This window comes from Protopterus annectens, chromosome 11.part0 (genome assembly GCF_019279795.1).
Source record: "Protopterus annectens isolate FY-2018-M chromosome 11.part0, PAN1.0, whole genome shotgun sequence".
Classification (NCBI taxonomy): Eukaryota; Metazoa; Chordata; order Ceratodontiformes; family Protopteridae; genus Protopterus; species Protopterus annectens.
Window position 1 is genome coordinate 114,016,759 of NC_056745.1, and position 15,257 is coordinate 114,032,015.

Genomic DNA, 15,257 nt, shown 5'->3' on the forward strand with positions numbered 1-15,257 from the left:
CTGGTCCAGTCTCCATCTTAATTATTTAACTCTTTCTTGCCAGATATGATGTCTTTTTGTCATGAAAGTTGGCAAATGTGGTTCCTATTTTTAGAATTGGCAGATCTGATCTACATCTAAATTATGGATTGGTTAGCATTGTATTTTTGTTTGGCAAGTATTTTGAAAGATATTTAATACCACTGTTGGAAGTTGATGATAAATATGTACCCAGATTAGATTTTTTCAACATGGCTTTATCAAAGGGGATCCCCTACTTGCCTGTCTGAATTGTATGAACCACTTTATCATGCTTAAGAGTGCACCAGTAGGTTACTTGGATGTCTGATAGCTTTTGATAGTATAATACTGTTATTAAACATCTTCCTAAGATAGTAAGATGGATCTATACTAGGCCGTCTGAGCATAAAGAATTAGTGATCATTTAAGGGCAAACTTCTGACTCAACTGCAGTTCATTCTAATGTACCACAGGGGGTCAGTTCTTGGACTGTAAACCAGATTTCATATTACCAACAAGGATATCATAGTTTCAGTAATTTACACTTTGGGACCATTGTATCATGGCTAAAAGATCATGTATAAAGTGCTACATTTTGTTTACTCTAAACTTGTTTTAGCAGTTTTGATAGGTGGTAATAATAATAGAGTTTCAAATACTATAAAAGGTCTTGGGATATTTGCCAATAATTTATCTTTTAAGAATCACGCAGATAGTTTATGACAAGTTGTTGTTTATTGTCATATTTATATTAAAAAAAAAATGTTATCAAGATTACTAATGGTTCTTAAAGGGATGTTTACTTTTTATTATCAGACCTGTAATCAAGTATAACACAATTCTTTGTTCCTATATTAAGGGTGATCTATGGATGATCAAGGATGTACTCGTGAAGTTTTGTAGAAAATGCCTGTGTAAGGAAACAAGTTGACCAAATCAACTCACAGTTTTAGGCCTGTATTTTACCTACAGACTGTAAGTTAAGAACAACATTGTGAAGTGGATGTGATTTAAAAGGAAATGACTAATTACTTACAAATAATAATTGTTCTTTTAGGCCACCTGTAGTAATGAAAGCTGGTAGAAGTAGGTTTGTTCCCATTTTCATCATCAGTTGTTGAAATAAGCTCCCTGTAGCTGTTAGGGGCTGACATTCACTTGCCGTGTTTAAAAGGGCGTTAGACACATGGGTTAGCCAAGAGGGCTTTTGTAGAAGTGTGCTGGAGTCTTTGTTCCAAGTTTGTTTAGCCTGAACACAGTTTAAGTTATGAAATGGATATAGTTTGACAGATGCTTTACAGGTATAGCTCATGCTGCTGTCTGGAGAGAAATGCCACACAAATGAAAAAATATAACAAGTAAATTAAAAAAAAAGTTGCATATTAGTTTTGCTTCCTGCCACTTCCTGAGGTATAATTGAATGTATTGCCCTCATTAAGGAACATTATAATCATACTCCTGATTTTGTCTGCAGCTTCAGAAGCAGCTGTCTGAACTGGATGAAGATGATTTGTGCTACGAGTTTCGTCGTGAGCGCTTTACAGTTCATCGGACTCATCTCTACTTTCTACATTATGACTATGAGCCTGCCTCTGACAACACTGATGTTACATTAGTGGCCCAGCTATCCATGGACAGGTACAAGATGTTTGTAATTAGCTGAATTTCATTTAGGCCTTTAAAGTTTTGCTACAAGTATTGTTGTTTTTGTAATTTATAATATAGACATAAAACATACATTAAAGGTTAGAAACATAGAGGTTTTGTTTGTATATATTTGAAATCCCTGTAATGGTTTCAGGATGTACCGCCACTCATGTTGCAGACAGATTGAATAAGTGGAATATGCAGGTGTACTGTTATGAGATTTCTGCTCTTTCAGTATTTTCTCAGGACCATTAAATTTCCGTATTAAACTAGAACAGCAGTAACTTGTAATATTGTGTCATAAATGTGTTCGATGATCATTCAGATACTTTCTGAAGTATTTTCCCTGAGTGTCCTGTACAGGGTTTTTTTCATTTGCTACTGGACTTTTCACATTACTCTGTCCTTTTTCCATCTATGTGTCATCTCTGCTTGAGATAAGAGGCATACTGACCATCGCTGTCCCCATTTTTTCCTCTTGTAAACCATCCAAATATCCCACTGATATTTGTTAACAAAAGATGTCAGAGTATTGGGAGCATATCAAATGCCTGTGTGTTCATCAGTGATGTAGGGCCATCATCAGCTTTATTTGGTCTCCCATTGACCTTTGTATAGCATCTCCTACTTCTGTAACTATGCTACTCAACACTACCACCAGTCAGAGATCAATGCTTCTGTTGCTGCTTGCTTCCCAAGATGTAGAATCATAAACACAGACAAAATGCTCACTACTTATTTTTCTTTCTTTTCTTTTTTTCCTGTTCTTCCTTGATTACTTTCATACTAATCCCTTTTTAGAAGTCTTTTTTTAAAAGAAATGTCTTTATTAAACCATCATTTATGACAAAAGCAATCATAAATGTATATAAATGAAAACAAACTACACCGACACAATCCTTGTTGCAAGCATTTTACATCACAAACAATACTGACACAATCCCAGTTGCAAACATTACTACCTCACTTATAATCTACCCAGTTATTTTCAGTCAAACAATACATAGCTCATTTAAGTCCTGGCTTCTTTTAAACCTCATTCCTGCCCTGTATGTATTGTTTCCACAATTCCAAATTTTTCCTATGTAGTTTGCTCCTACCCTTTTCTAAAGATCTCAGTTCCAGTAGTTTTATCTCTGTTACTACATTCACTACGTCTAATATAGTTAGTTTAGATTTTGATTTTCTAGTAATTGCTTTTTTGGCAGCCACAATTATTAGACACAGCAAGGCCTCACCATGTCTTGGCAATTCTGGCTCTGTATCATCTGCCTCATCACACCAATCTGCCCACCAAACATCTCCAACAGTGTATCCCACAGGGAATCCTTAAAGACCACCGATCCACAGCACTCCCAGAAAATATGTTCCCAAGTACCTCTTTCTTTCCCGTCACACCTCCTACATTTGTTTTCTACTTGAGAAAAAATTCCCTGGAGTGTACTTTGGTTATAACAATATCTATGTAAAGATTTTCAATCAAAAATCCTAAATCTTCTACATTTTGTTGCATATTTAGGAGACATACATATATCCTCCCATTGTTTCTTTGTGAATTGCTTATCCAATCTCTCTTCCCAATCCTTTCTAAACTCCTCTGATTGATTCTTATCGTTGTTATGCAGTGTTTTATATGCTCTGCTAATTATTCCTTCTTTTTTAATGGCAGCTTCTGTTCTATATTCTACTAAAAACTCTACCAGTGTTGGTCTTTCGTTTAGGACCCCCCTATTTCTTTGCCTACCTTTTTAGAATCTTGTACTCATTGGTCTAAACTCTTTACCATCCTAGCCTCCTATCACTTCATTAATATTTTCTTGATTTACTGAACCAGTTACATAAATTAATTGCCGCCTCCTCTCCCCAATTCCTGAACCCACCCTGTTTTTAAACCTTCTCCCGTACTGCTTTTCTTTAGATAAACTCATTCATTCTTTTCATTTCACCATTCACCAGCTGCTCATCAGCAACATGCAGCCACTGTGTTCATTGCAAGGATCACTACTACGCAAGTATCATCCATCAGGCCGACATCTGTCTTTGGTTTAGTCTTTTAAGACGTAGGACTCCTTTAATTTCTCAAAATGTTTGGGACATTTAATGCCATGAGCATAATGGACCTTGTTCCTAAATCAGGGCATAATTAAAGTTCACTGCTTCCCGATGTATATGAGTCTGTACATTTTCAATCCATCACCATTAGGGGAAGTTTGCCTGTAAACCAGAGTCTTTTGCGTGCACTAGACCGATGTTCAACATTAAATCACTTTTGCAGTAGTGTAAGCTGTTTGGGGTATTTCTTGTCCAGGGATATAACTAACTGGCCAACATTTCAAAGCTGAAGGGTGCCTTCAAAATTGTGCATCATCCAGGAGCTCAAGCTGGACTCCATATAAAAGGCAATTAGAGGACCAAAATCTTCAGAGATCTGCTACGGAAGTGTGCTCCTTCTGTGGATTTCATGGAAATGATAGCTAGTTGTCCTTCAAGACTGAGCAGATAAATCCTCTGCTGGAGAAAACCTTACACATAATTATTTTCCTGAGGAAAACATGGGTGTTTTCTGTGATATATTTTTTTAATAGTTATGGAACTTCTGTATCTAGGCCTGCCTCAACTAGTCACAGGTTACATTGTGAATGCTTGTGTGAACAAACTGTGTAAAAAAATCTATTTTTAATATCATTTTCTATCTTTTTATATAGATTGTATGCATTAGGGGCAAGAAGTTATGCTTTTAGAGACTGCCAATGTATTTCTTACCTCAAAAGTTCATTTTTGCTATTATAATCTTTACCAACACTCTCATCCTCTGCTACCCATATACACTGCTTCTTTCTCAGCTAAAATCAGTTACTTGTATTCCCCTGGCTGTAAGAAAAAGAAAGTTGTCAGAGTGTCTTTGGGTATCGGGTCACTTCCTGTTTTATCTCTTTTATCAATGAGTGACTGCTGTGGCCAGAGTTTCTTAGACAGCTCATCTTTTTCACCCCAGTTCCTTGGGTATAGCAGGTTCAGCCACGGAGACTTGAAGATAGCCATGTCCTCTGTGACTATATGGTTACCTCCCATGGTCAAGAGAGACTCATTCTTGTTCAGTATTATAAAAAGGGGTGGGTGAAGATCTACAACAAAGCCAGGAAAGGGAACCTGAAACCTGAGATAGTATGACTGCTTTGGGGTTGTTCCTGGCCATTTCTTAGGAAAAGAAAAAAGAAAACAATTTGGCTTGTGTTTCTGTTTCTACTTTTACATTAACTACTTTGTCTTCAGGAAAGAAAAGAAAGAGTTCCCTTGCTTTTTTACTATGATTTTCAGTCAGTGGAGCAAGGATTTCTGGGAGAATGTTGTGCTTCAGCACTTTCTTCTTAAATTGAAGATTCTGATTCTGATAAAGGTGTTGCCTCAGATTTCCCTCCAGTATGAAATTCCTGTTGCCTAGGAAATGCATTATGATTTTCTACATTTAGATATTCCTTAGTCTGCAGCTCTTCATGCTGATCTGCTATTGTCCTTTTTATTCATTCCTCAACTGTTGGGCATCTGATCTGGTCACATTTACTAGACTCTGATCCAACTCTCGAGTTCCTTCCTTTACCCACAATGCCCCAGTCAACCTGCTATACCTCAGATCTTGTTTGCCATCATATTGCTACAGATGTGGATCCTTCTCAAAGAGCTTTTTTTGGGTGTTCTATCCTTCTCCTGTGAGTTCAGTTTCATTTTTTTTCTCTTAAACTCCTTTTCCTCTCATCACCCTACTTCTCTTATCTAGTTTTTCAAGTTTTCTTGTGTTAGGTTCAAATCACTTTTTCTGCTACCCAAGGTAGCTGCTGTTGCCATTGTTTGTAGTTTCTCTTCTCTCCTTTTTTTTTACCATCTATAATGTATTCTCATTTCCCTGCCATTGTTGCTAGTCTATTTAAAAAAAAAAAAAGTTTTCGTTTTCCTTTTTTTCTTCAGACATGTCAGAAGAAATGAGTTTTAAGAAAAGCACTTCCTGTGGGCACAAAATCCCTAACTCTAATGCCCACAGGGAATGTTCTGTTGCCTAGGAGCTTCTCACCTAAATACAGACTGCTCCATTTGAGCTGCTTTTAAATGCAGAGTTGCCGGAGACCATTGGAACACATTATTTCTGAAGAGCTTGCTGCCACCTTCTTCTGCTCCAGGGACTCAAATACCCACAAAGCCATACATGGCCTCTTTGGACATGAAAGAATCAAGAAAGCAGTCTCCACCCCATTCTTCCAAGTCTACTTCATGTTCGGACCCTCTTCATAAAATGCAAAAGAAATCAGATCTGACCTGATCCAGAGAGAAAACAGCCAGATCTCTCATTCTAGGATCTAGCAACTTGTCGTACTAAGTCTGTAAAGACTCAGTCCCCAGGGTTCTCTGTAAAGCCTGATTGTACTCTTCTCCATTTTCTTTTCCTTCAGTAGACTCCTAGGAGAGAGTCTCGGCCCCAGTTCACCATTTCTGCCATCAGGTCCTCCTTGAGCCTTTCAGAAGTCAAAGTGCATAGGATGATGAGGAAGTTCCTCAGAACAGAGATTTAGATGGAGTTGTCCTTGCTTCCTCTCCCATTGGATTCATGAGTCTTCCTTCTTTTTGCGATACTGTGATTTCTCCTACTCTAATCTGACCAGCAATTGCAGAGTCTTCAGATCCAAGAAACCTGCGTGTGTCAATGTGTGATCCAAAGACAGCTAGGTTTTTGACTCTGACTGCTTTCCTGACTTGTTTGGCATGGATTCCTTTGGACCAGGACAAGTCTTGGAGCCGAAGTGTTTGTATCGGGTCTGGGGGCCTGAGTATCACTCAGGTTGTCAGAGCCAACCCTGCCCCTTTGAACTTTGGCATTGGACAGCTCCGGTCTGACTCACCCTCTGAGGCATGGGTCCGGGCATAGTCTGGGCATGGTGGGGTAGGAACTTTGGCTGTGGTACAAACAGCTACAGTTTCTCCCGGTCCTTCTGATTTCGTGGTGATGCAGAGGGTCTTCTCTCATCCAAGAGATTCAACTACTCTTTCCTCTTCACATCCTACAGCAGTGCCTCCTTCAGTTCCAAGCTCTGATCCTCTCAGGCATATTCTACAAGGACAGCCTGCCCCATCAAGCATCCATCCAGTCAGTCCCCCTCAAGGACTTTCCCCTCTTTTCATATACCTATTTAGACCATCACACTGCAGAGGTTCCCTGTAAAAAAACATGCAGGAGGAGACAGACTCCCCTCTGGAGTCTGTCACCGAAGGCATGGACTTGAGTGAAAGGGAGGGGTTTCACAGATCTCCAATGAATGATGTCACCTTCAGCGACACCTTAGAAATTCTCAAGCAAAAAGGTGGTTGGTCCTCTGATACCCTCCCTGGAGGAGTAAGTGTTCCTGGATACTTTTGGGTTCAGCCCATCTAAGTCTTGGGTGACTCCCCTGGCAGATGAGCTTACAGATCTAGTCTCTTATCAGGTGTGGAAGGAACTGGACACTGTAGAACCTATCCCCTTTTGTCCTGATAAGTTTCTTGCCCCCCAAGGACAGGCCACACTGGAGCATAAGAGTTCTTATGAATCCTATGGTTGTGATGGTAGCCACAAAGCAGGAGCTGGTAGAGCAAGAGCACCTCTGTTCATCACGCTAACAGGGAGTCCAGGACGTTGGACAGATTCAGGAAGTGTGTTTTTTGCCTCTGCAGCTTTTGCCTTATGGTCTCTGAATTACTTGGCATATTTCTGTAGACTACAGTGGGATTTGACTAAGGGGTTTGTCAGATCCCACTCAGAAGCCATGTCTGTGGGGGACTTTAAGAAGTCTTCTTCACAATTGGCTGCTCTCTTATCCATCTTGTATGCACCCATGAGGCTAATTTCCAGTGCTTGCAAGTGTAACTCATGGGTGGCAGGTTCAGGCATAGCCATTAGGAGACATGCCTAGATGCACTTGTGCAACTTTGCAGACCCTTTCAAGTCTTTTTCTTTGACGGAATGTCTTTCTTTGGCCCTACTGTTAAGGAAATGCTTTCCCAGAGTGAACAGGATGGAAAGACCGTGTTTGCCATAAGGATATGCTTTTCTACTCCACAACATTCTTTTTCCAGAAATCAAAGAAGAGGTAGAAAATGTGGTTCCGTAAGTTCAAGTATCCTTTTTCTAGAATTCTTGTAAAGATATCTAGTCCAGAGGTAGAGGGGGGGGGTTCAAGTGGAAGACACCGTTGTCAGAGCAAGTGAGGCCCGCAGAAACAGAGTTTCCAAGATTTCCTGAAAGGTGGCTTGACTCCCCACCTCTGGAGGTAGTTGGGGGCATTTGTCTCTGCACCCAGATGCCTGGGCATCAGTAACAAAAGATTTTTTGGTGGTAAAAAAAAATTATACGTTATTTCATGCCATTTTCCCAGATTCCCCCAACCAAAAGAAAAAGGCTTCCTGATGTCGCACCCAGTCAGAGGAAGGCAGCAGCTTAAGAAATTCAAAAGCTGCTAGACAGAGTCATCCAGGTGGTCCACCCAGACCAGAAAGGATTTGGAACTTAAGATTATTTAGATCTAAGCAAAGGAAATCAGCATTGGTTTGACCACAGACCCCAGGGTGTTTACCAAATGTATGGCAGTGGTAGCAGCTCACTTGAGACCACTGGGATTCTGAGTGTTTCCATACCTAGACAACTGGCTCCTCACTGCCTCAACCAAACATCTTCTAGAGAAATCCAGGGACTACTTGCTCTAGTTATGTCAGTCTTTTGGCATCTCAGTCAACATCTGCAAGTCTGATCTTCAACCTATTCAGAGCCTGGTGTTCACAGGTGCTCAATTGAATACAGTCAGACTATTTCCACCACATTGAATAAGGGCCATCAGGTGTGAAGGGGAGCAACTTATTGTGCACCCTTCACCCCAAGCCAGACTTATTATTCAGTCCCTAGGGTCAATGGCAACTGCCAAACCTTAGTTCCTATGGTCCATTTTTATATGTGCATTCTTCAAAAGACCCTAGCTTTTCAGCAGTCAATTCTTCTCCATCCCTTGTGCTTTCAAATCAAGCTCACTTGAGTATGCAAAGACCGTCTATGTTGGTGGATTCAGTAGAACAGTTTCCTAAGACAGCCCTCTTGTACCTTTACCCCCAATAGCTACTATAACCATGGATGCTTCCCAGCTGGGATGGGGACATTTCTTGGGATAGGCGGCCTAAGCACATGGTCCCCAAAAGAGACCAATTTGCACATCAAGGTCCTAGAGATGAGAGCAGTCCTCCTAGCATTGCAGGCCTTCCAAGGATGACCTTCCTTTTGGGTGCATTTGTGATTCAAACTGCTTTCTTTTGGCAGCACACACATACTGAGGAAATCCAACATGCAAGCGGACAAACTCCACAGGTCCATTCTGATGCCTCACTACTGGTGTCTCAATCATTCAGTGGCATAGAGGATTTTTCTTCTTTGGAGTCAACCTTGCTGTGATCTCTCTGCATCTCCCCACAGCTAGTGCAGCAGTTTCTTTACCCTAATCCCCCCTCTGGTGGAGTCACCAAGAGATGCTGTATTCCATGTTTGGCCCAATGGTCTCCTTTAGTCTTGTTCTTGATACCTCTAATTCCCAAATTCTTAAGGAAAGCACTCCATCTGTAGAGCACAGTTATCCTCCTGGCCCCTTTCTGGACTCAATTGTGGTTCCTCTTCCCTTTAGTCTCACCTTTGCTCTCCACCATGGATACTGGAACACAGTTCAGACCTTCTGTCTCATCCCACAGGGATAGATTACCTGAACATTACAGTCCTCAAGTTGACCACCTGGTTGCTCCATTTCCACTGGGGAGGAAAGCCTAGACTGTCTGACAGTTACTTCTGTCTTCCCACATGGAAACTACCAGAAAGATCTGCAAAAGTAAATGGAAAAGATTCTCTATTTAGGCTCTAAAGAGAGAATTGGACCCCTTCACTGCTTCTACTGCAGCCACCCTAGAGTTTTTAGCATCTATTTTTCAAGAGGGAGCTAGTTTCTCTACTATTGAAGTACAGCTGGCAGCCATTCTAATTTTCATTCTGACGAAAATGCTTCCTCATTAGCTTATTCAACTTTGTGCAAGGCATTTCTCAAAGTTACTTTCTTGCTTAGGCCCCCCAGTGAAGGACCCAGTCCCTCCATGGGATGAACAGTCGTGTGAGAAGAGTTAACTCAGAAATCCTTTGAACCATCAGCTAAATCTGATTTAAAATCTTTATCCTGGAAAACTGCTTTTCTCGTGGCCATTACATATGTGAGACAAGTTTCTGAAATTTAGACTCTCTTCCAAATCTCCTTATCTCATTTTTCACAAAGGCATGGTTACCTTATGGATCAGTCCATTCTTTTTGCCTAAAGTAGCCTCTGAAATGAATATTAGTCAAGTCATTAATTTGCCTGTTTTCTTTCCCAACTTTACTAACAAAAGAGAATATATGCTCAGTCTTTTCGATTTGCACAGGCAACTATATTTATCTCAGTAGAACAAAAGATTTCAGATAGTCAGAGTCATTTCTCTCCTTTTCCCTAAACAAATTGGGCTCACCTATTTTAAAATTACCGTAGACAAAGGGCTTATTGAATGCATTTCTTTTATTTACAGTCAACAAGGTGTGTCCTTACCCAAGCCTTCAAAAGCACACTCCACCAGGTCCATGGCTGCATCTTCCATCTTTTGGTCTATGACCTCTGTTGATGACATTTCTGCAGCAGCTGCCTGGTCTAATGCTCATACTTTTATTGCTCATTACAAATTGGATTTCACTTCCTGGATCAGGGCTGCATTTGGTTCTGCAGTACTCCTGAATATCCATCTACCGAAGGTATGTATAGCTGGTGGTGGCTCTGTTCCAATAGTTGAGAAATGAATGAAAAGGACATCAGATATTAAAGATTATGTACTCACCATAACTATGCATCTGTGTTGTCCATTTTCATTCTACCTCGACTACCAATCCTCCATCCTCCTTCCTGTTATCTCCTGGAGTGACCTTATGGTTATTGCGGAATGTCTGTTCCAGGTTTTAGATCCACTTTTGCTACAATTTGTTTGGCTTTATGTTTACCTAGAGCTAGTTCCTCATATAGCTTATAAGGCAGCAAAACTGATTTAAAGTATAGCAGGTTAACCATAACATTGTGAGCAAAGGGAGGAGCACGCTAGTTGGATCTGAGAGTCTAGTAGATGCGGCAAAGTCAGATCTGAGGTTGGATCCAATACCCAATTGTTGAGGGAGAATGAAAATGGACAACACAGATACCTATAGTTATGGTGAGTACATAACTTTAGATGTTATGTTGTCCCCATCTCCTCGATGTCTCAGTCCATCGAGGGATCTGGGTGCCGAAGTGCTCTCGTTGGCTCCGAGGGGGGGAAGTAGCATCAGGCTGTTGTCCGACCCTGCTCTCCCTCTAGAAACTTTGGCGCAGGTGAGTTAGGCTCCTACATCAGCCTCTGAGCCATCACTCTTGGTTTGCAGGAGATCTTCGGGATCTTTGGAGCCGGAGGCTCCTTTGGCTCAGGACCGTGGCGCCTTTGAGGTGATGAGTATGCTGTCCCCTGAGACCGCTCCACCCTTCGCTTCATTGGCTCCTTCTTCTTCGGTGCCTGTGCCTGCCTTTGACCCACCTCCTCCCTCAAAGTGTAGGGAACCTATGACCCAGGACACCCCATTTGGTGACCCCACCTCTTCCAAAACCTCCCCTAAACATTCGGAGGGGGTCCCTTGGAAGAAAAATGTAAGAGGAAGCATCTGGACTCCCCCGAGTCCATCACTTCAGACACAGACTTGGATGAATAGGAAGGGTCCCTATGGTCCCCCTCTGAGGATGTGCCCTTTTTGGACATCTTGGAAATCCTTAAACAGAGGGGTGGCTGGAAGTTCCTAGCCCCTTCTGAGGACAAGTCCATCTACCTGGATGCATTTGGTTTCCAACGCTCCACCTCTTGGGTGTCTCTGCCTTTTGACCCACTTTTGTCTGTAGTGAGTCGGAAGGCGTGGAGTGCTCCAGAGACCATGGAATCGGTTCTGCGGAGACCAGATAAATAAGTCCTTTCTTTCCAAAGGGGTTCCTGTTGATGCTATGGTGGTGGCAGCAGCCACTAAGAAGGAACATGTGGAAACTTCATCTGTCCATCCGCCGAAAAGGAGTGCTATACAATGGACAGGTATTGGAAGCATATGTTCTCTTCAGTGACCTTTACACTCAGGTCGCTGAATTATTTGTCACAATTCAAGTGACTTCAGAGGGATCTCATAAAAGAGTTGGGGATACCCTGCAGGATCCTACAGCTGAGGGAGTTGCAGACAGGGCGGCTTCCCAGCTTGTGACCTTGACTTCAGTCATTAACTCCTCCATGAGGCTCATTTCTTATGCGGGCAAATGGAGTGAGTAGGGCAGCAGGTACCAGAGTTGCTTTGCAGAGACTCTCCTGGATGTGCCTTTGTCAATTTGCGGAACCCTTCAAATCATCCTTTACCAATACTCCTTTTGATGGCTCATCCTTGTTTGGACCTCAGGTAGAAGAGACTCTCACCAGGTGTGAAAAGGATGGCAAGACTCTCTGTGCTGCGGGAGTCTGTTTTTCCACTCCATCTAGACCCTACCGTAAAGGTCAGAAGAGTGGGAAAAGTGAGGTTTTGAAAATCCCAGGGAGCTTCATCTGACACACATGGAGAATTTTCTCCCAGGGGCAGAGGTGGGAACAATAACGGAAAACATAGAAGTACAAAGGTTGCTAGAAAAAAAGAGTCATCCAAGAAGCCCCTGCAGACCAAATCAAATTCGGAACTTACTCAAGGTTCTTTTTAGTTCCAAAAATGACAGGGGACTGGAGACCCATCTTGGATCTCAGCAAGCTAAACAAATCAGTAAAAAAGTGAAGTTCTGGATGGTAACACTGCAGTCCATTCTTCCCTTTTTGGGTCAGGACAGTTGGATGTGCTCCATCTATCTCCAGGTTGCGTACTACCACATAAAAATGGACAGGCAATCCAGGAGATTCCTATGCCTCCAGCTGGGAGCCAGTCATTTATCGGTTCAGAGCTCTGTCCTTTGGTCTCATCACAGCCCCCAGGGTGTTCACCAAGTGTATGGCAGTGGTCACAGCTCACCTGAGATGTCTAAGATTCCAGGTGTTTCCATATCTAGAAGACTGGCTCCTCACTGCTACCACCGAGCATCAACTCATCAAAGCACAGGACTACACAATTCAAACCTGTTCCCAGCTAGGCATTACCATAAACTATGAAAGTTCTGCCTTGTTGCCTTTTCAGTGTATTACCTTCATAGGGGCAGACTTTGATACAAGAACCATGATAGCAAAGCTGCATCAAGACAGGGTGTCAGCCATTCGTCAGCAAGTTTTATTGCTCATGAAAAAGAAGAGAGTTCAGACGAGAGGTACTGAAAGTCCTGGGCTCAATGGCTGCAGCAGTTACTCTAGTCCCTATGTCCCGCTTAGACATGAGAATTCTGCAGTGGCTTCTTTTCGCTCAATAGTCATTCTGGGATATACCAATGTCACATATGATCTCGATCACGGAATCTTGGAGAAAGGACTTAGTATGTTGGCTTGTTTCCCCCATGTGACTCTGGGCAGACCCTTTCTAGACCCCCAACCAGTAGCCACAATGGCCACAGATGCCTCCCAGATAGGGTGGGGGGGCATTATCTGGGAAAGACTGTCCAAGGAATGTGGCAGCCACACGAGTGCTACTTGCACATCAGTGTTCTAGAGATGAGAGCGATGCTTCTGGTGTTGCAAGCACTGCTAAGACTCTCTACCTACCGGAACTATTGCAATTCAGACAGACAATATGTCAGTGGTATGGTACATCAACAAACTAGGCAGGACCAGATCTTACCCCTTGTGTCGGGACGTCCTTCGAGGATGGCAATAGGAGATGTCTTCCCAATGTTTTCTGATTGTGACGCACATTGCGGGAAATCCAACGTGATTGTGGACAGGCTCAGCAGGGCTATCCTCATGCCTCATGAGTGGTCCCTGAAGCAAGAAGTTGCGGACTTGATTTTTCGCAAATGGGGCCAGTCATGCTGCGATATTTTTGCCACTCCCCTCAACAACAAATGCAGCAGCTATTTTACCTTAGTCCCCCCACCAGGACAGTCACCCAGGGATGCACTTGTTCATGATTGGCCTCCGGGACTGCTTTATGCCTTTTCACCTTTTCCTCTGATCCCCAAGGCACTTCAGAAAGCAAAGTCACTGGGTTGCAAGCTCATTCTCATTGCTCCTTACTGGCCTCGTCAGATATGGTTCCCATTTCTATGCCATCATCTACAAGTGGAGTCTTGGGTCCTGGACCCAGTTCCGGACCTTCTGATGCATCAGTCGGGTGTGCTTCACCCCTCCCTCCAAACTCTCAAGCTGACAGCTTGGTTTCTCCACTTCCAGTCTTAGCCAGGCTCCCCAACATTTCACTGGCAGTACAGCACATTCTGATGTCTTCTCACAAGCCCACTACCAGAAAGATTTATGCTAGCAAATGGAAGAGGTTCTCTTATTGGGCAAAGAAAAATGATATTGATCCCTTCACTGCTCCTGTTCCCAAGATTCTTGATTTCCTGGCTGAAACGTTTGATTGGGGGCAGCTGCAGCTACCATTAGGGTCCAACTGGCTGCCATCTCCAATTTTCATGTGGGAGAGTTGGGTTCTAATATGACCCATAAGCTGTGCAAAGCATTCTTAAGAGGTACAGCCCTCTAACGGTCCCCAGTAAGAGAAGCCCCCCACCCCACCCACCCCCCAGGACCTAAATTTTGATGTTAAGTTGTCTATCTCGCCTTCATTCTTGCTGGATGGGTTCGGAGCCGACCTCGGCTCCGACTCGGCCACTCTAAAAGCTCGAGAGTTGGTTCCACCGGCTCGAGGCTCCCCTTATATCCCACAATGCTAGGCGAGAGTTACCTCAGATCTCGTTTGCCGCTACAGCTTCGAGGTTGGTTGCTTCTACCGGTTCCTGGTGAGTTTTAGCTTTTTCTACTAAAAGTTACTCTTTTTACCCCTTTTTTAGTTTAAATTCTTCTTAGATTAGTGTAGTTCATAGAACTTTATCCCCGACCCTAATTTTTCCCGTTTCTTGTCTAAAAGAACCTTTGGTTCTTCCCTTGGGCCTTAGGCCTTCTCTTCCCTAAGGGAGTGTTTGTGTAGTTTACTATAATTTACTACATTTTATTGTACTTTATTTCTAGTATCTTTACTAAAATTGTTATATTTTCTGACAGGGTATAACTGGTGTGTTTGAGTGTGTGTTTGTGTACACCTGTCAGTTAGGCAATGTCAAAAGAAGCAAAGGTCTCCGGATTCAAGAAGTGTGATGCATGCTGTCAGAAAATGTCTCTGACAGACGCTCACACTTCTTGTGTCTATTGTCTGGGGCCTTTGCACCTGCAGGACTCCTGTGCTGTTTGCCATGGCTTCAGCCCCAGGGTCCTGCAGGAAAGAAAAAACAAGCTAATTCTGAGAGGCTTGTTGAAGCCTGAGGATTCCCTGTCTGTCTCAACAGGGAAGCCCTCTAAGGCATCGAGGTCTTCGGCTCCGGCTTCTGAGCCGAGACCTCAGGTTGTTCAACCTTTGCCTTTAT

At 42.8% G+C, this 15,257-nt stretch overlaps 1 protein-coding gene across 5 annotated transcripts in view; it reads left to right on the forward strand.

Moving 5' to 3' along the window:
• The window catches only part of LARGE1 (LARGE xylosyl- and glucuronyltransferase 1), a 2,030,740-nt gene that overhangs the window by 1,803,538 nt on the left and 211,945 nt on the right, over nt 1-15,257 (forward strand). For all 5 annotated transcript variants that reach the window (XM_044087485.1, XM_044087484.1, XM_044087487.1 and 2 more), the window contains one exon: nt 1,475-1,638. In XM_044087485.1, the coding sequence (XP_043943420.1) occupies nt 1,475-1,638 (164 nt within the window). The remainder of the gene's footprint in view (nt 1-1,474; nt 1,639-15,257) is intronic.